Raw genomic sequence first — 19,049 nt, 5'->3', positions numbered from 1 at the left:
GGTTATACTGTTATGTGCTAGCGTGTGAATTTGCATTGTGCTTTGCAGCAGGAGAAGTTTGTTTGCATCGTTGCTTATCAGTTCCAGCAATCATTTTGCCACAGCTTTGTGATGGCAGAGCACAAGGAGCAGAGTGCGTGTCAGATTGTTTCACTTTGAGCAAAACTGCAACTGAAAGTGTTGGCATACTTTCTTAAGCCTATAAAGACAAAACGTGAGTAAAGCTCAGGTCGGCAAGTAGTTTTCTCGGATGAAGAATGCTGAGATGTCACTAAAAAAGAAGCTACAATATTCTTGCACATATGAAATGCATAAATGTTTTTTTAAAATTTAGCAATAATCTTGGGGTTCAAATAACACGAATTTTGGTTTGAGGTGTGGCTTCACGGCAGCGCAGCGAATGCTGCCATTAAACCATATCTCAGGGCAAGGTTCTCTGCCACTCAAACTTTATCTCCTTGGGAACCCCACCCTCCTTCCACCCCTGTGTGTTGAAGTTCCCTTCTCCCCACCTTCATGGTCGCTCATTCTCCTCATCATTAGGGGGCACCATTTTGCGTTTAGCAGTTAGCAAATAACGCACATGGCATCAGCAAAGTAGAACTTAGGTCACGATTAGCTGCACTCAACAACCCAGCAGCATCACCAAAAAGGGGGATTAGAGCCAAAGGTACGACATGGACGAGTCATTTACCTCCAAATGGAGACTTTTTGTAAAGGTTTGAGTGTTGTATTCAGTTATTTCCGTGGGTTATACGTGCCTATTTTCTTTCTTTCGATGCTGTTCTGAACGGAGATGCAGGCTGTATGTGTTGGCAGGTAATACGCTGAAAAATGTGATGTGCCCTTGCTGTCTTTTTACTATCTCAAGCTATGAAAATGATGCCAAAGTTCGGCATGTGATCAACAAGGAGAAACCTACTGATGAAGTCTCATATGAGATAAGTTTTTCATGCCAGTGAATCATAACTTTTGCAAGTGGAAAATATGGCCACCAAACCTCGAGTGCTCATTGAGGATCGCAGAGCACGGTGGGTCAAAGCTTTTTGACACGTGTGGTTGAAATCTGTGAATATCTTCACACTCCACATTCTCTTGCTTTGTAATATTTTACCTTTCTGAAAAATTATTTTTTTGCTGAAAATATGGCTGGACTTCACAAACAGGGTCATAAAGCATTCAAATACTGAAATATTCAATAAATAAAAGAAGACCACTAGGCTTCCTTTGTTCTATCATGCCTGCAATCAGCCTCAAGACCTCCCAAATCAAAAAAGGGAAGTTCATTTACTTTAGCATTTATTTTTTTACATATGATAATAACTTCTACTTTTTTTATTTGTGCAATATCAAGGCCTTCTTTTATCAGGAGTTCTTTGTGTCATGATATTTACAATCACCTTCAAGATCTTGAAGAAGAAAAGAAAGCTTGTCATTAAATTTAGCATGTGCGTTCTTTTTTTAGCATTTCATATTAACCTTTACTAACTTTTGTTTTATTTGTGCAGCTTCGAGGCCTTCTATTTCTCCATCAAATCCCAAATGTGACAACTCAAAGGAAGGATGCCTCCATCGATCTCACCTATGTGACTATGAGACTGATAAACAGTATCGTCTGGAAGCACATGCCAACGTTCATAACGAGAAGCCATATCAGTGCCCTTCATGCCTTCTGAGATTCTCACAAAAGTATGTGCTTACGGAGCACCTGCGCACCCACACAGGCGAGAAGCCATTTCAATGCCCTTCATGCCCTCAGAGCTTCTCGCGCAAGTGCGACGTGAAACTACACCTGCGCATCCACACAGGCGAGAAGCCATTTCAGTGCCCTTCGTGCCCTTGGAGCTTCTCGCGCAAGTGTGACATGAAGCTACACCTGCGCACCCATACAGGCGAGAAGCCATTTCAGTGCCCTTCATGCCCTCGGAGCTTCTCGCGCAAGTGCGACATGAATCTGCACCTGCGCACCCATACAGGTGAGCAGCCATATCACTGCCCTTCATGCCTTAAGAGATTCTCACAAAAGTCCAAGCTTCAGGAACACCTGCGCACCCACACAGGCGAGAAGCCATTTCAATGCCCTTCATGTCCTCGGAGCTTCTCGCTGAAGAGTGCCATGAAGAGACACCTGCGCATCCATACAGGCGAGAAGCCATATCAGTGCCCGTCATGCCTTCAGAGATTCTCACAAAAGTATGTGCTTACGGAACACCTGCGCAACCACACAGGCGAGAAGCCATTTCAATGCCCTTTATGCCCTCAGAGCTTTTCGCGTAAGACCTTGCTGAAGCTACATCTGCGCACCCATACAGGCGAGAAGCCATATCAGTGTCCTTCATGCGGTCGGAGATTCTCACAGAGGTGTGCCATGAAACAACACTTGCGCATTCATACAGGTGACCGACCATACCATTGCACGGTCTGCACAGAGTCCTTTCGGCGGGCTGATTACTTGGCCAGACATAAGAGAACACAGCACCACAATACTGTAGAATAAATCAACAGCCACATTAGACTAGAGTTTGAATTGGGAATCTATAGACGTGTAGCATGCAGCATGCTGTTCTGCTGCATCAGGTAGCACAAGTGTCTCCCCATGCTCTTAAAGGGACCCTGGAACACTTTTTTGGGGTCAACATATTTGCTCTAGATACATTCTCAGCATGTAATAAAATAAAAAGCAAAATTGTGAAAATTGACCCTCACAAAAACCAGAAAAATTTGAAAACACAGTTAAACCTCGATATAACAAAGCAGGTGAAATCAGCAATTTGCTATGTTATATCGGCATTTTATTATATTATGACTGTTCATTATTAGAAAAGTATTCAATACTAGATTCAATTCGATTCCTTCGTTGCACTCTGATTCGAAGTCAAAAATTACTGTGCACACCCCCCTATGAAATATATATGTAGGGGGGTGTGCACAGTAATTTTTGACGTCGAATCAGAGTTCAATGTAATGCATTTTAATGCTTATTATTGCACTACCAATATCTGAATGATCTGCTTTCTAAGTTCATTACATTTTTTTAGTATTGTTTTGTGGTGCATATGAACTTGTTCTGTTAGGCTCATTCATGTATTTGTTGCCTCTTAGTTCTGGTATATGTGTTTTATTCTGGAGACCCTTCTGATCTTACTCTATTTGCACCTTTTTTCACAGATAGGTACTTCTTCAGGGCAGTTGATTATTTATTAAGGGTGCTTGCCACTACCTTTTTCATCAGAGCACCAAATAAATGCCTGTTTTAAATGTGTATTTGTTGCCTGTTCTTGGTATTTTATTACTCGCATAATAGCATGCAGTGTAGTGATATTAGCATTTTATTGTTGTATCAGGGGCTGCAAAAGAAGTTGAGTGATGGCAGTTGGAAGTTTACTATTAGCACAGAAGGCAGTTGTTATAACAGATATGCATGAGTAATTTGTCTTCAGTCAAATGTTAAGTCCCCCATTCCTAATTCATTCCTACATTTTATATGAACTAATGTATCAGCATTCCTGTAAGCACTAGTGTGATAGATATCTGAAGATAAAATTTACATTTTGAATCAAGCACACAATAACACCTGCAATGTATAAAACATTATTGCACAGAAGGCAAGAAATTGGGCCGATCCTGTTTTTCAGTGTTAGTAAAGATTCTTTCTGAGCTGCAGTTGTACCAGTCTCCAATAAGGAAGTTCCTCAACAACAAAATTATTGCATAAGACATGTTTTTAAGATAAATAAATCTTCGAAAGAACTGTTTTGACTAAGGGTGTGCGAATACTTGAAGCTTTCGAATAGGCACTTTGTAAATAAAAATATTTTTGTAATAGCCTTGAATACTTGAAACATTACTTGTGCACAAATAAACCTCAATTGAAGCAAAAGTACGATAAATTTCATTCCCGTGGGCATAGTATAGGCATAAAATATGACAACGTGCGTAGTAGAGGAGGCTGGATACATTTCTGAGGGAGATAGACTTTCCTCGCTGCACAGTGATTATTTGCGATTGTTGCGCCAAAAGGGAAATCCTGTTACATTTTCGCTAATCTGCGCCAAAGCTGTGCCAAATGCATGTTTTCACATTCCGAAAATGAAACTAATCTCTCGGTCGAAACGTTCATGTGCCATACTATTGCGAGGAACATCAGTGCTCATCGCCATCGCACACTTCATGCATAAAGCACGGAAAACGTGAGCATGTTTGTAGGGCAAGTCGAACTACCGGACAATGACCTCCTTGGAATGCTGCAGCACCACTTGTCATTGAAATTACACTTTCGAAATTTAAAGGTGAGTTCAAGCAACTTTCTTAATAAGACGTTATGGAAACACACTGCACTGGTATATTAATGCCTTCGCAGAATGCAAGTTTGCCATTGTTGCATGAAGTAAATGTCCTATTAAGTCAAATCTTTGTTTTTGTCCTTGATAAGCGATTGCAATGAAAAAAAAGTCGGTTCATAGCATTGTACATGTACGCCTTGAGATTGCTTGAAAATGAATCGCCGAGCATGAATGAAATAGTTTGAAAACTAGTGCTTTGCGTGTTCGACAGTAGCTGTTTGGGGTGTTTAGCTCTGTTTCATTAAAAAATCTAGTTGGATTTCTTGTGAGAATCAACATGTACTGAATTTGTATTTCCTCATTGTGTCACTGCTGCCAAATATATAGTGTTAAGAGTGAATACTCAGCCATCCCCATGTGTTAGGCGACATACTGTGAGCCCTTTGAGAAGTTTTATGTTCGGTTCGCATTTTTTTCTACACGGGTAGGTTTGCGTCTCCCACTGCTTGAGGCTGAGTGATGCTTAGTGTGCGTGCCGATGTTCAGCGTGCCAAAGTTACCAAGATGATGCCATTCGATGCTGACAAAACCTCCAGCTGGAGGAGACAGCAATGAAGATGTAGGTGAATGCAAAGCAGCTCATCAACAACGACATAAAGACCAAGAATTTCAGGGATATTGAAAGTGGGCAGGCCTTGCTTGCTGAAGTCAAAACAAGGCTTTCAGCTTCTCGTGACAAAATGTCGCCAAAGAAGGCAGGCAACTAGGCAGTATTTTGTATTTAAAAAGCGTTAATGATGTTGCTTGCAGAAAAGGCACAGAACAAGTCCACTGCTTTTTAATAGGCCAGGAAGTTGAGAAGTGCTGTCGTTACATTTACATAATTATTTTTCAGTTGATGGAAGTTTACACTATAAACTGTAGATAGTGTTTTTTCATCGTTTATCTGTAGGCCTGCCATTTGCATTCTAGTCATTTTTAAATAAAAGTTCCACTGACTTGCTTCTTGTCCTTTTATAACTGCTGTCCTTCGGGGGTTTGGTGGCTAGAACACAGCACTGATCTATACTTGGTCACATAACAAATTAAAGGATGCGGAAGTCTTAAAATTAGATGTTCTGGCCAACATGTGATGTTGCACAGTTGCCCCTAACACCCTTTTTATGGCAGAGCACTTTTTTATTCCCAAAGGCTTTCTCCTTATTTTAATATTTTACTTCTTGCAAAGTCAATTTTCCACTAGGCATTGAGCCTTTAGCTTCTCCCAAAGCCTGTTTCCCTGCTCCAAGATGTCCCTTTGGCTGCTCCAAAACAGCTTCAGCCAATCCCATCACTGGCTTTCCGAAAAGCCCTTTGTATGCAAGCAAACTCCTCCTTTGTTCCCCAGGTGAAAATTTCCAACTGGGAATGCAACTGGTTCCAGTTGAACTGGTTTATGGAACAATTCCCAGTTGGTCCCCGTTGCAACTGGCGCATGCAGAAGCGTATCAAAAGTGTATTCTGCTGATGGATTTCATACAACTAAGGCAGTTCAGCTATTATTGCTTAATTCCCTAGCAAAAATTCTAATACAAACACTAATAGCCTATTAGGTTATTGACACTACTACAGTCTGTTAGTGAAAGAAAATGTTGCAATGTACCAATACATAACGAAAAACAGGTAAAATTGCTAAAAGCATTTATTAGCACAGCATGTATTTTTACAGATTCATCTTTCGAGATCTTCATCAGGTCAGCAATCTTGATTGCGAGCTTTTCGTTGACTTCGACCAAAGGACGTCCTTTTGAGGAAGTGGTTAAAAAACCTGGGGCACAAAAATACACACATGTAGAAGAATTAGAATACAGAATTACCAAACTAATTTTAGGACAGTGATATATGCTAGCTCAAAATGTTTATCATAATAAAAAATGACGCCACGTGACACGATAGGACAATTATAAAGCACACAAAATCAACATAAGATATGTGTTCCATCGAAACAGAAGGCAGATATAAAGAACTCTAGACGGAAATCTTGCACAGCGTTGTCGGAAACAGGCATGTCATTGCTGCAACGCACACGGCAATCGGCCCGACGGCACTGTACAGAAGTACTTACGTCCACCGTCAGGATAAAAAAAAAGAAGAAAACACTTCATACTAAGAAGAATAAGAAGTATAATTACCTCGAAATGGTGAATCGGCGCCGGGGAGAACACTGCACATCGATGCACGCTGATAAATCCACAAAGCCGCGAAGGGCAGGGGTAAAACAGTTGCCTTGCGTTGTTTTGAAGTCACAACAGCAGCCATAGATAACACTATTTAAATATACTACTGCACGAATGAGATGCGCAGGCGCTAACACCACGGGTTCCTTAAAAACACATCGTTCATTCACTAACATGCACGCACGCCTCGCCTACAGTGTCCTATTCTAGTACACTGTACCTCGCCTTGACATGGCAGCCATGTATGGGTGTTCTGTGTGGCAGCCGCCATGGCACACGTGCTGTGCGCAACTACGGCTGACTACGGTCGCAGTTTTATATTCTTCCCGCCCGCCGTGTTCCCTTCTCTGCGATACTGCTCTTCGATGTCAATAAATATTACGGCCTTTTATATGCGATATCAATTTAGTAATTTAGATTAAAAGTTTAACATCTACTTTATGCGCACTTCAACAAAAAATACGACACTGACGAAACTTCAGCGGCAAACAAATATGGTTGCTGCTATTGACCGTCGTTCGAAAGCTGACCGGGCACCGCGATCTGACGGCTGGTTGTTCGGGTTTTTCTTTTCTTTTTCCTTTTTTTTTTTCGTGTGCTGTAAACACTAGCTGTTTCCTCGACTCATCGCGACGAGGCTCAGTGAAGCAAAATTGGCAAGACCATGTAGGCGCACGTCGCTTTTGTGTATGTCGCTGAGAGATGGTGCGCTGAAACAAATGTAAACGTGCGAATGCAATCTGCTGCACAATTGTACAGCAGAATTTTTAATTATTCAGTGATTAATTAGAAACACCTCTCCATGCAAGCAAGCGGTCCGATAGTCTAATTTTTTGTCGATTAACTTTCACCAGCAAACAAGAGCTGCGGAATCTAGCAGTACATGTTGTATAAGACCTGCAACAATCTGCATAAGGCCAATAGGACCTATTAGAAACTAGTAGACACGCAACACTGCTTGTATAAGACTAATAAGTCTAATACGCACGGCCTATTGATCTTATAGGTAAATCAGTACGACTAATAGAAATTTATATTGGTCTAATACAAAACTTAATACAAACGTATTAGACTAATTATTACAAACTTCTATTAGAATGTTTGCTAGGATTGCTAAAACTGCCAAACTTAATTGCTCAGTATAAGTATATGACTAGCTGCTGCTGTCTTAGCAAGCACTGCATGTTACTTGCTTTCATTTAAACATCTGGTCACCATTTCATTTGGATTCAAACTGGAACCAGTTGCTACCAGTACAACTGGCCATTGTTTAAGTTGGTTCCAGTTGCTACTGATACAACTGGTCAAAGTTCCAGTTGGAATCCAACTGGAACTTTGATTCCAGTACAACTGGTGAAAGTTCCAGTTGCCTCTCTACTGGGACCAGTTGATTCCAGTACAACTGGTGAATGTTCCAGTTGGATCCCAACTGGGTCCAGTCACTCCCAGTATAACTGGAAATTGTTCCAGTTGGATCCCAACTGGAACCAGTTGCTACCCAGTTGCTTTCCAACTGGGACCAGTTGGTGTGTAACTGGGACCAGTTGGTTTCCAGCTGGAACCAGTTCATCCCAGCTGATCCCAGTTGGATCCCAGTTGGAAATTTTCACCTGGGTCCTCATGCTCCAATTGTGCTTTTCATAAACACTGCTTCACATCGTGCGACATGACAGGAACTTGCCAATGCTATGAACCTAGGATGTGCTCATTGTTTTATAGATATTTTTATAACAGCTGTTCATTTTTCTAAAACTATTAAAAACGTGTCCTACCGCTTCTGGCACCATTGGGTTCAATTCAGTCTGAAATATTACTTTTGCACACCTCTAGTTCTGACCTTCTTCTGGGCAACATTTTACCTGCATGCGATAAATAAACACTTGACACTTCTTGTGCTTTATAGCGAGTTCAACACCTAAGGATTACCTCCACATCCACTCAGCCGTTCTGGTACCACTTACGGCTTTAGACTTCTTCACATTAGAGCCACGTCAAGAGGCACCTGCACCAACACAATCGCAAGTGACTATTTCAGTGCAGGCTTGTTCTTTCAAAGCTTCTTTGTAACTTAGACACCTACAACATGGCTTAACCGTGTTGATAGACAAGTGTTCCTTGAGTTTATATGTACTCGGTAAAATCTGATCTGGGAATATGCATACGTGTGAAGTATGCTACATGGCATTCTGTTACACAAGCGTTACCGCGTGCTCAGATGTGTTGAGCTGCTAAGGTAATTCATAGCATGTTCCAGCATAATCTGACAAGTTGTTTCATTGTGTTTTCAAATCGCAAAGAAACAGTTTGAGAACACTTATATTATGTGACACATGACACTGACAACACCACGATACCGTAGTCTAGTTTGGTGCCAGTTATGTAGATACGCATTGTGGAAATATAATACGAGTTAACAAGTTCTTCAATTATGTTAAGACAGCTGAGGCCAGCTGTGTTGAAGGTTGCAGATATATTTTTGGAAATCAGTTTACATCCGATATTTCGGTGGCCATGGCCACTTAAGATTTCTTGATGTAAAGGCTCAACAAAGTTACAAGTACTTGTTTGTTCACTATGCTTACACTAGACTCCTGCGCACAGTAAAATACTCAGCAATGAAGTTTGAATGTTGAACGTCTCACTAGGACATGTTCTCCAAGTAGACTGAACATCTTTGTGCATGAAAAGATGTTTACATGTGCGCAAGAAAAGCTAATTGCATATTGTCTTTCTGAGTTGGTAATGTGCAGAATTGTTGGGAAGTTCTGTGTGGGTTAAGTAGAACCGATATGTGGATGCCTTGTTTAGTTGGAGCTAAGCTATATTTCCATGACGTTTAGAACATAAGCAGTGACAATTCACTCGTGAAAGAACCTACTGATTTTTGTTGTTTTAATCTTCTTATTGTGACATGAGTGATTCTTTCCTGTACAATAATTTGAAAGCAAGAAGACATTACCAATCTTGCCCTATGTTTACATCATTTTTGTCACGTGCATGCTCTCTTCACAATAAGTAACACATTGGAGCCCTGGGGACATATTCTGAAATGTTCCACTTCTGCGATAGTTTGCCTAGGTGACAATTTCGCCTCCAGGCGCGCACTGATTGGCTGGTTGAGCAAACTTGAATGACGTCAGGCTCAACCAGCCAATCAGCTCATTCAATGCTTCCTTAACCAGCCAATCAGCGTCCGCCTGAAGACGAAATTGTCACCTAGGCGAACTATCGCCGAAGTGGAACGTTTCAGAATACGTCCCCTGAAATATCGCTTCAGATTCACTTCGGATTTGTGCTAGCCTTGGGCCTTTATTAGATGGGACGGTGGACAGTTACGTAAAGCAGGGGTTCTCAAACTTTTTGGCCTTGGGGATGCCCCACCAGCTTTTCCATAGTGCTGAGGAACCCCTCCCTTTCTTTTTCCACAAATCTGCTAACACACATACTTGCCATAAAAGCTCGTTAATATATACAGAGAATGGAAAGGGGGTTAGAGAGGGTCTTACGGCACGCTCAATGCTGTGAGCACTGAGAGGCCAGCATTTCTGGGGAGAAGAATGGGGGGTGGTGGGGGGTGGAGGCTCTGGATCTGCCTCAGCATTGCCGCCGCATCTGGGTTTGGCCTCCGTTATATACAGTTCAATGTGTTACCTTTACTTTTGAGGGCCAGTTCTCTTGATGAGGTACTTACGATAATACATGGACAAGCAATTCTTTTTCCGCAATGCGCTGTGCATGCTGACCACATGGCTGTCACCCTATGCACAGTGCACCATTAACGGCATGTTCACCCAAACGGAAGTGTGGGATGCACAAATGCTTATAGTATTTTTTTCGAAGAAATGTTACAAGTCACTCCTATTCCGGAATGGTCTTTGATGTATCAATTTCAATGTCAAACCTAAATGCTTGTGTCGCTTGGCATGTAGTATATATGCCCCTCGCGCGCAACGAAAGGCTTGTTTTTTTGTTCTCTTAGGCCAATGTGTTATGCGTCCTAATGTCAGTATGAAGCTAAATTTTATTCTTATTTTATTTTTGTTTATCCATACCGTTAGCATACATGTCATAACAGGAGTTTGCTGTGTTGGGCACAAATACAGGTGTTATCAAACTGAATACTGTAAGCACTATTAACGTACTTCGTCCTTTTCATTTGTACATAGCCATCATCACCTTCCCTGTTCTTCTACTTCTTCGCGCATGAGCTGGGGCGTTTGCTTTTTGGAATAAAAAGCGCTTGACAGCTCGGTCGGTCTCGGTCTTATAAAGTGGTGGAGGTACGTCAAGACCCCGACGTCCTCTCGCGTTCCCGTCCTCCCTGGAGCTACGTTCCGGTCGCCGCCTGCGCCCGGTTACCCCTACTATGATGGACGCTTCCAACCCCGGCTCTTCCGGCGCCTCTAACCCTACCGCACAAACGACTCCGCCTGCGGTTCCCTCTTGGACTGTGACGTGCCCTCAACGCGATCCCCCTGTCTTTGCGGGACGCCGCGGTGATGACGTCGACGATTGGATCGACAACTACGACCGCGTGAGTTCTTGCAATAAGTGGACTGATACCCAGAAATTGCGGCACGTCGCATTCTACTTGACCGGTGTTGCACAGACGTGGTATTTCAATCATCTCGTGCGCCCAGTACACTCCGTCACTGACCGGCGCCGCCGGAATGCCGAAATTGTTCACGTCTCGCGGATGAAGCCCTTCACTCCCCGTTTAGATAATCTGTAATCTGCGGCCAGGCTGGCCGCTTCCATGACGGGGGGAAGTTAGTGTAAGCACTATTAACGTACTTCGTCCTTTTCATTTGTACATAGCCATCATCACCTTCCCTGTTCTTCTACTTCTTCGCGCATGAGCTGGGGCGTTTGCTTTTTGGAATAAAAAGCGCTTGACAGTTCGGTCGGTCTCGGTCTTATAATACAAATAGTTCTTTTTTACAAAATATGAAAGCAATAAAATTAAGAAAAAGCTAGAAACAAACAAACAAAATGCTATCGTACAATATACATATTAGCACAACTCAGCAGAACACAAGCGAGCATGAAAGTACATTTGGACATATCAATTGTTATTGCAACATTTGGAAGTGGTATTAAGTACAATAGGCAATCTCGCTCAATAAAAAATGAAATATTTTATCATAACACAGTGCAACATCAAACGCTAACTTGTTCCATGCATCGATAGCTCAAATAATAAATGAATTTTTAAAGGACTCTATTGTTGTGTCTGAAAGGCTTTATGTGCTTACCATGCTTTGTGCGCAAACGTGATGTGTTTATAATTAATGCTTTCGCTATTTCAGTTTGATATTTGCCACGCAATATCTGAAAAAAGAATTTCAGGCTGTTTGCATTCGTACTTGGCTGCACAGTAATTAGAATTGCTGCTTGTGTCCTCAGTCTCGTTACCTGGGTGACGCTTCTCGAAATTGGAACTGGAAGCCGGCACGGTTGGAGGTTGTTGACCCTTGTCCCGGGAAATGTGCCTTGCAGCACTGAAACATCTTTCAAGAATGACCCGTTCCTTTCAGCTGAGCGCCTTCCAGGCTGGGAGGCAATGCCAGATGGAAGTCCGCCATCGGAGAATAGAGCCAATGGAATGCCAGGCAATGGAATTGGCCGAACAAGACGCCACTTGCACAGGCTAGACGATTGGATGAACATGACACCTGCACGGGATCGACAATTGGATGAACATGGGGTGACCCAGGCGGACTGAAGGGGTTATAAGCCAGAGAAACATCAGAGAAGAGGGAGAGGTTCTTGCCGTGGGCTGCAGCATCTCATTTGCTGCCGGCCGTAACGATGACTTTTTACTGTTATGTCACCTTTCTCTATTCCTCTACTTAGTGTAAATAAACCTTCAAGTCCTAATCTACGTCGGCCATCTCCCGCGCACAACGGGAAGATCAAATACTACATACACAGAGAGCCATCCCTGTTGACTGTGAAAAAGTTATGAATCTCTTCGCCAACGGAAATTGTGGACAAAGGAGGCTGGAAATTGTGGTCTAACGGTATCTTGCTATTCGCCACTTCAAAGGGACTTTTTAATAGAACCGCCTAAGTATACCAATCTGATATTGTAGTTCTCTGGCCATAAAATTTGTTGCAGTATTGTTTCTACTTACTTTGTACACGAAGTGACATATTTATAGCACAATGCGTTGGCAGGCTAGTTGGTGTGAATCCATAAGTGCTTTGTTTATCGCAAAACAACGGACACAAGAAAGACTTCACAAGATATTCTTTATCGAGCGCCTTGTTCTGTCGTCTTTCTTGTGACCTTTGTTTTGCGCTAAACAAAGTACTTATGACATATTTATATTTTTATTTGCAAGAAAGCATCGTTGTCTAAGTATTTTTGCATCCCCTCTCTGATTGTCAATATTGAGGAAGAGCATGAATGTATCTTTAGTGCCTACGGCAACATGATTTGCATTGTTTTCGTGATGTTTGTGTACTCTTTTAATTTCAAATTCGATACACATATCGAACTACTGCTGGAAAGTAGGGTGGCATAGCTATAATTACCCATGCGTCTCGTTCCCCATGCTGCAGTTGGTGAGATGTATAATCACTATTTTAGTTATGTTGTCGAGTTTTGAGGGAACTTTCATTTGCGCTGCCATCATGTTGATTCTGTAGCGTTCATAGCAAGTAGGGATGAGCGAATATTCGTTATTGTTGAATGTTCGATCGAATAATTCTATATTCGTTATTCGCTTCGATTCGAATTCAGGTATTCGATATTTTCGAATTATTCGGCGGTCCCGAGTAGGCAGTCAGAAACCACGGACGGTCGGTACACATCTCGGAGGCTATGCTTCACGTTATGGCTGCCATACATGAACCATAAATCTCGAAGGCTCTACGTTTTTGGCTTAAGGAGCCGGAAATGTGCGATGCAAAAGAGCCAAAACGGCGCAAGCGCACAACCGAAACGAAGTGGCGGAGTCCGCATCGCCACAGTCATCAGCGGAAATTGTGCGTGAACAACGCCTCCTTTACTGGGGTTAGGGTGTCTAGAATTAGGAGGTGTGAAAAGCGCGGCGCGTTTCCCTTGCCAGACAGGGTCCCTCGGTGCGCCGCTGCCGCTAGGGGCGCTGCTGCAGGGGGCGCGGGCAGCGGTTAAGAAAAAGGTTAAGGAAACAGAGAGGGGTCTGTGGAAAACAGGGATGCAGACGAAATCAGCACTGGGCACATACCGAACTTTCAAGCAAGAAATTGCCAAGGAAAATATCTACGATAATTCTAGGGGAAGCTCTTTGTTGTTTGAAGCCAGGACGGGAGTATTGCGGACTAAGATGTACCGAGTCAAGTACCAAGGTATAGACACGTTGTGCTGTGCGTGTGGAGAAGAAGAGGAAACGGCTGAACACCTCATACTTTTCTGTAAGGGGCTTAACCCTACAGTGCAAGGCAACGGGGCTGACTTTTTCAAAGCATTGGGGTTTAGGGACAGTGAAGGCAAAATAGACTTTAAGCGGGTAGAAATAACCAAACAGAGGTTATCTGATTGGTGGATAAAATTAAGGCAGGGGTGAAATTTCACCCACCACAAAGTACAAATTATGTTCATAGTCATGGCTAGGTGGCGTATGCCACCGCCCGATTTAAAGGGTTCAGCCTCATCCATCCATCCATCCATCCATCGGGGCCGTGCCGCCACCGCCGTCGCAGATTCCCTGTAGGACAGTCTCACGGGGTTGCTGTTGCGTCGTTTTTTTTTTTTTAAATCGGTCACGTGATTTTTATTTACGTGGGTCATGCATTTGTGAGCTGTAGGAAAGATGCACTTTAAAACGAAGAAGAAAACTGAACGCTGGTGCTTCGTTCCTGAGTGCAATTCTGGGTACCGGTCGTCCGCCGAAAAAGTATTTCTTCCCAGCACCGGCGTTATACCGGCGTGCAAAGACGTGTTTCAAAAGTGGGCTCGTGCAATACCGAGATCTGACAGGCAACTCCAAGAGAATAAAGTAAACTTCTCTTGGAAAGTTCTGCAAAGTTCAAATAAACTGCAATACCGAGATCTGACAGGCAACTCCAAGAGAATAAAGTAAACTTCTCTTGGAAAGTTCTGCAAAGTTCAAATAAACTTGGTCCTGCATGCATGTGTTTTACAGCAAAGCTATCGCGGACACGATCCCCCAGGATTGGGTCCGCGTGTAAAAAAAAAAAAAAAAAAAAAAAAACTGCATCATCAGCATTTCGGCTCCGTGTGCGTGGCGGTTTCCCCGCAGTTGTGCCTTAATACAGGTGTCAAATTACTCAAGTATTATTGAGTAATGGACACAAGTAATACTTGTATTCCATTACTTCGTTACATTACATCCATTACTCAAGTAATACTTGAGTAATGGATTACCAACTTGCCCGGAATGCTGCTCTCACAGGTGTCAAAACGGATGAGTAACATGACTGCTAGGTCATGAGATCAATAACATCACATGCTCGTCAGTTACGTCACGATTAACGATAATAAAATCACGTGTGGCGCATACCCGCACTGGATATGCGCGGGTATGAGCCAGGGACAATAAAGAAAGAGAGCACGAAAGAAAGGAGGAAGCTAAGAAAGAAATCACGTGTGGCTCATACCCGCGCTGCTGGATATGTGGGCATGAGCCGCCGAGAAGAGGAGCGGGAGAGATCTCGTCGGCGTCGCGGGCGGGCTTGACGCAGCAAACGCATTAATCGCGCAGGGCGAAAACAAGACACCGGTGTCTTTGCTCTTTGACGAACATGCCGAAGACGCTCAATATTGTGACTGGCTGATGAAGACGTGTACGATTACTCCAAAGAAGACGATGCGCTTAATTTCGCGAGCTAGGCGACACCAACAACTACCATCTTGTCAGCCGCTACAGTTATTGTAAATATCCTGTAAATATATTGCTTACGTCTTTTCCCCCGTAACAATTAAGATAATCAATAAAGATAATATATAAATTCACTATAGCAATATTCACTACAGCAGATCGACCCACCATAGTCACAGCTTCGCTGGCTTCCATCTTCACAATAGCGGAAGGGCTCTGGATTTCTTTTATTTCAATTTTCCTGTGTGCAGAGAAAATGTACACACAATTTTGAGACCAGTGGCATGTAACGGGTCTAAATACATGTTTCTGCAAAGGAGCAGGCAAGCATTTAACAATGGGACTAAACATTAAAAACATGGTTTGAATTAGTTGCAGCGATTCATAATTGTAATGGGGAAAACGGCATGACACTAAAGTACATTGGAATTAAAATTAATGCTAAGTTGCTATCTGGAAAAGTTCTGACTATATAGAGAGTCTGGAATAAAGCTTTTTCCTGACATAAAAGTTTGGTTAATTTCTCTATAGCTGTAACTATAATGCATAAGCTAATATATTCTTTCATTTGCACTATTGATGTTTTTTTTTTCAGCGGAACATGTTTCCGCAAAGGAAAAAAAAAGGTGGTGCATTCAACCCTTGGCTAAATGTTTACATTGCGGAATGCAAAGAAAGATCCGTGTCCTGACATTTCTGCACCTGAAAGGAGGAGCCTAACACGATCCGAATGAATGTGTAGCTCTCTGATACACTTTCGCTTCTAAATCTCTTGTGCCGTGTCAAACCGTGTCATCAAATCCAGTTTCTCGTTGGTGCGCGCCACGTCTCACTCCGTCCCCTCTCGACGCGCATGCTTTCACGGGAATTCGAGAAGAACAAGCTGCGCGATTAGAGTTTGCCATATGTTAGTGCAGAAGCTCAGAAAAAAAAAACACTTAATACTCAGAACTGGTGCGCACAAAGTAGCACGAGCGAGATTCGTCGGGCGCGAGCAGCGCTACGCAGTACGCCGTCTGCTCCACTCTACTACCATCCTGGCTTCAACAACAACAATACTCCCGTCCTGGCTTCAAACAACAAAGAGCTTCCCCCAGAATTATCGTAGATATTTTCTTTGGCAATTTTGTGCTTGAAAGTTCTGTATGTTTCCAGTGCTGATTTCGTCTACATCTGTTCTCCATAGATCCCGCGTACAGTGCCCCCGCGCCCCCGCGTACAGCGCCCCTTGCGGCACCGGCGCGCTTTGGGGACCGGTTTCCGCGGCCGGTTTTCACACCTCAAAATTCTAGCCACCCTACTGGGGTCATGGAGGAAAGAAACAAAACAGGAGAGGCCCTGACTACAGTGTACTAGAAGGGGGCAGTGGGCTTACTCTCCGGCGGAGGCTGTGCGATGCGGCGGCTCCACGAATGTCGCAAATGTGAGCTTCTCCGATAGCCCGAGCGGCGGCGCTGGCGTCAGTTTCAAGGGGGGACCCAGAGCCCTAAGACCACCAGTGTAGACGAAGACGGACCCAGAGAGGCTCCAAGATTCAAGAAACGTAGAATCGGTAGAAGAAATAGACGTAAGCACCAGGGGCAAGGTCATGCTGACATAGGTTACATTAACAAGCAAGGTGGCAGGAATAGGCTGAAGTGGGAGGAGATAGACGAGCAACTAAGGCAAGAAAAGCTGATGGTATACGGGTTTGTGGAGACACATCTTAGGGACATGGAGCAACCTCCCTGTAATCCTGACTATGCATGGGAATATTGCAATAGAACAGAGGGCAGCAGAAAAGGGGGTGGAATTGGTGCACTCATTCATAAAAGTATGAACTGGCAAAGGGTCAAACAGGAATGCAAGGAGCATTTATGGCTAAAAGGGAAAGTTGCAGGAGAGCAGACACTCCTTGGTTTTGTATACCTGTGGACAGGAGCAAATGCCAAAGAGGAAAACAAAAAAATGCTGGAATGCATATCAAGTGACATTAATGAGCTAGGAGAAGGGTGCGAGATTATTATACTAGGAGATATGAACGCACACATAGAAGACATGGACGGGTACACAGACTCAACAGGCAACATGATGCTGGATATGTGTGAAATGCATGACTTAGTTGTATGCAACAGTACTGAGAAGTGTGAAGGGCACATAACATGGGAGGTAGGGAGCCTGCAGTCGACGATAGATTATGCACTAATGTCACATAGGATGCACGATAGGCTAAATGTAATGAGCATAGATGAATATGGCTCCAGAAGTCTAGGTAGTGATCACAAACGTATTAAGGTGAGTTTTAGAAGGGAAATGAAAGTAGGTAGGAGGCAAGATGAACAACCAGGTGGGATATTTTACTCGGAAAAGCAGCTTGAAATAGCAACCCAGCAAATTGAGGAAGTAATTTCAGAGGATACAAAAACAGAATGGACATATGCAAATTTAACAGGACTATTTGAGCTAGAGCTTACTAAGGTACGAGTCAGGACAAAAGGGAACAGAAGACGTAAACCCAAGAGCTGGTGGGATGAGGAGGTTAAGAAGGCCATAGAGAAACGCCAGGAAGCATCCAGGGAACACAGATATTCAAAGCAGAGGGGTGAACCAGAAGCTGATGTAGGCAGAAAATGGAACAACTTCTTAAACTGTAGAAGGGAAGCATCCAATTTGATCAATGAGAAGATCAGAAGAAAGGGGAGCCAATGGTTGTCAGAAGTAAACAAAAGGATAGAAAAGCAGCGAAGAAATTTTGGAAACATCTCAACTCCTTGAGTAATAAGACTAGCCTAGAGCAGAGGTTTATAGTTACAGCTCAAGGTGTTCGACTAGAGGGAGATGAGGCAATGGAACATATAAGAACAATGATGACAGAAAAATTTAAAGAACGAAACATAGCATGTGCTCAATCAGGTGAGGATGGACTAGTCAGTGCAGTGGCTCCACTGGCACAAAGCGAGTGGGAAAGGGCAGAGAAGAGGGTTCCTAGTAGCACGTCGACAGGTCCTGATGGCATCCCAATTATGTTGATAAAGACATTGGGCCCAAAATCTAAGAAAGCATTAAGAGAGGCAGTGAGCAAAATGATAATGGACGGTAAAGCCCCTGACGGGTGGAGACTGAGCATGATATATAAGGGAAAGGGGGACAAAGCCGACATAAACAACTACCGTCCCATAACAGTGACGTCAGTGGTTTACAGGGTGGTGATGCAGATTATAAAGGACAGACTGCAGGCATGGGTGGAGAGCGAGGAGGTGCTGGGGGAACTACAAAATGGGTTCCGAAAACAAAGAAGGTTAGAAGATAATCTGTTCTCATTGACACAGTGTATTGAAATAGCAGAAAAGGAACACAGGCCCCTATGGCTTGCCTTTCTGGATATCAAGGGAGCCTATGACAGTGTAATCCAAAAGTATTTGTGGGACATACTGGGCACTCTAGAGGTGGAAGATGGAGTAAGAAATCTTTTAAAAGATATCTATAAAAGTAACAGGGTGCTTATAAAATGGGAAAACAAGGTATCTGGGCCTATAGAGATACAGCTGGGGCTTAGGCAGGGGTGCCCTCTGTCACCTCTGTTGTTCATGCTGTATTTACAAGGATTAGAGAAAAAATTAGAGAGGAGTGGACTTGGCTTCAACCTTTCCTATTTCAAGCAGGGAGAATGGATTAAACAGTCATTACCAGGACTGATGTATGCAGATGACATTGTACTTATGGCTGACAGCAAGGAAGACTTG

At 43.2% G+C, this 19,049-nt stretch overlaps 2 protein-coding genes and 1 long non-coding RNA gene across 4 annotated transcripts in view; 1 reads left to right on the top strand and 2 right to left on the bottom strand.

Annotated features, from left to right (window-relative positions):
- The window catches only part of LOC119453874 (gastrula zinc finger protein XlCGF52.1-like), a 231,498-nt gene extending 228,600 nt beyond the window's left edge, over positions 1 to 2,898 (top strand). The window contains exon 5 of one of the 2 annotated variants that reach the window (XR_007466767.1): positions 2,578 to 2,898. Coding sequence is in view for 1 of the 2 variants with exons in the window: in XM_049666996.1 (XP_049522953.1) it covers positions 2,129 to 2,497 (369 nt within the window). In the remaining variant the exon portion in view is untranslated. Of the gene's footprint in view, positions 1 to 2,128 lie in introns of both variants that reach the window. The other variant, XM_049666996.1, reaches the window with a different exon arrangement.
- LOC119453871 (zinc finger protein 675-like) overlaps positions 1 to 19,049 on the bottom strand; it is a 2,199,134-nt gene that overhangs the window by 1,935,950 nt on the left and 244,135 nt on the right. The window lies entirely within an intron of this gene.
- Positions 1,698 to 2,083, bottom strand: LOC125945277 (uncharacterized). Its single transcript, XR_007466775.1, has 3 exons — positions 2,045 to 2,083; positions 1,877 to 1,960; positions 1,698 to 1,792 (listed from the first exon to the last, which is right to left on the bottom strand). It is a non-coding gene; the product is annotated as an uncharacterized LOC125945277 (long non-coding RNA).

This window comes from Dermacentor silvarum, chromosome 5, assembly GCF_013339745.2.
Source record: "Dermacentor silvarum isolate Dsil-2018 chromosome 5, BIME_Dsil_1.4, whole genome shotgun sequence".
In the NCBI taxonomy this organism is placed as follows: domain Eukaryota; kingdom Metazoa; phylum Arthropoda; class Arachnida; order Ixodida; family Ixodidae; genus Dermacentor; species Dermacentor silvarum.
This window is presented reverse-complemented; position numbering and strand designations above follow the sequence as displayed.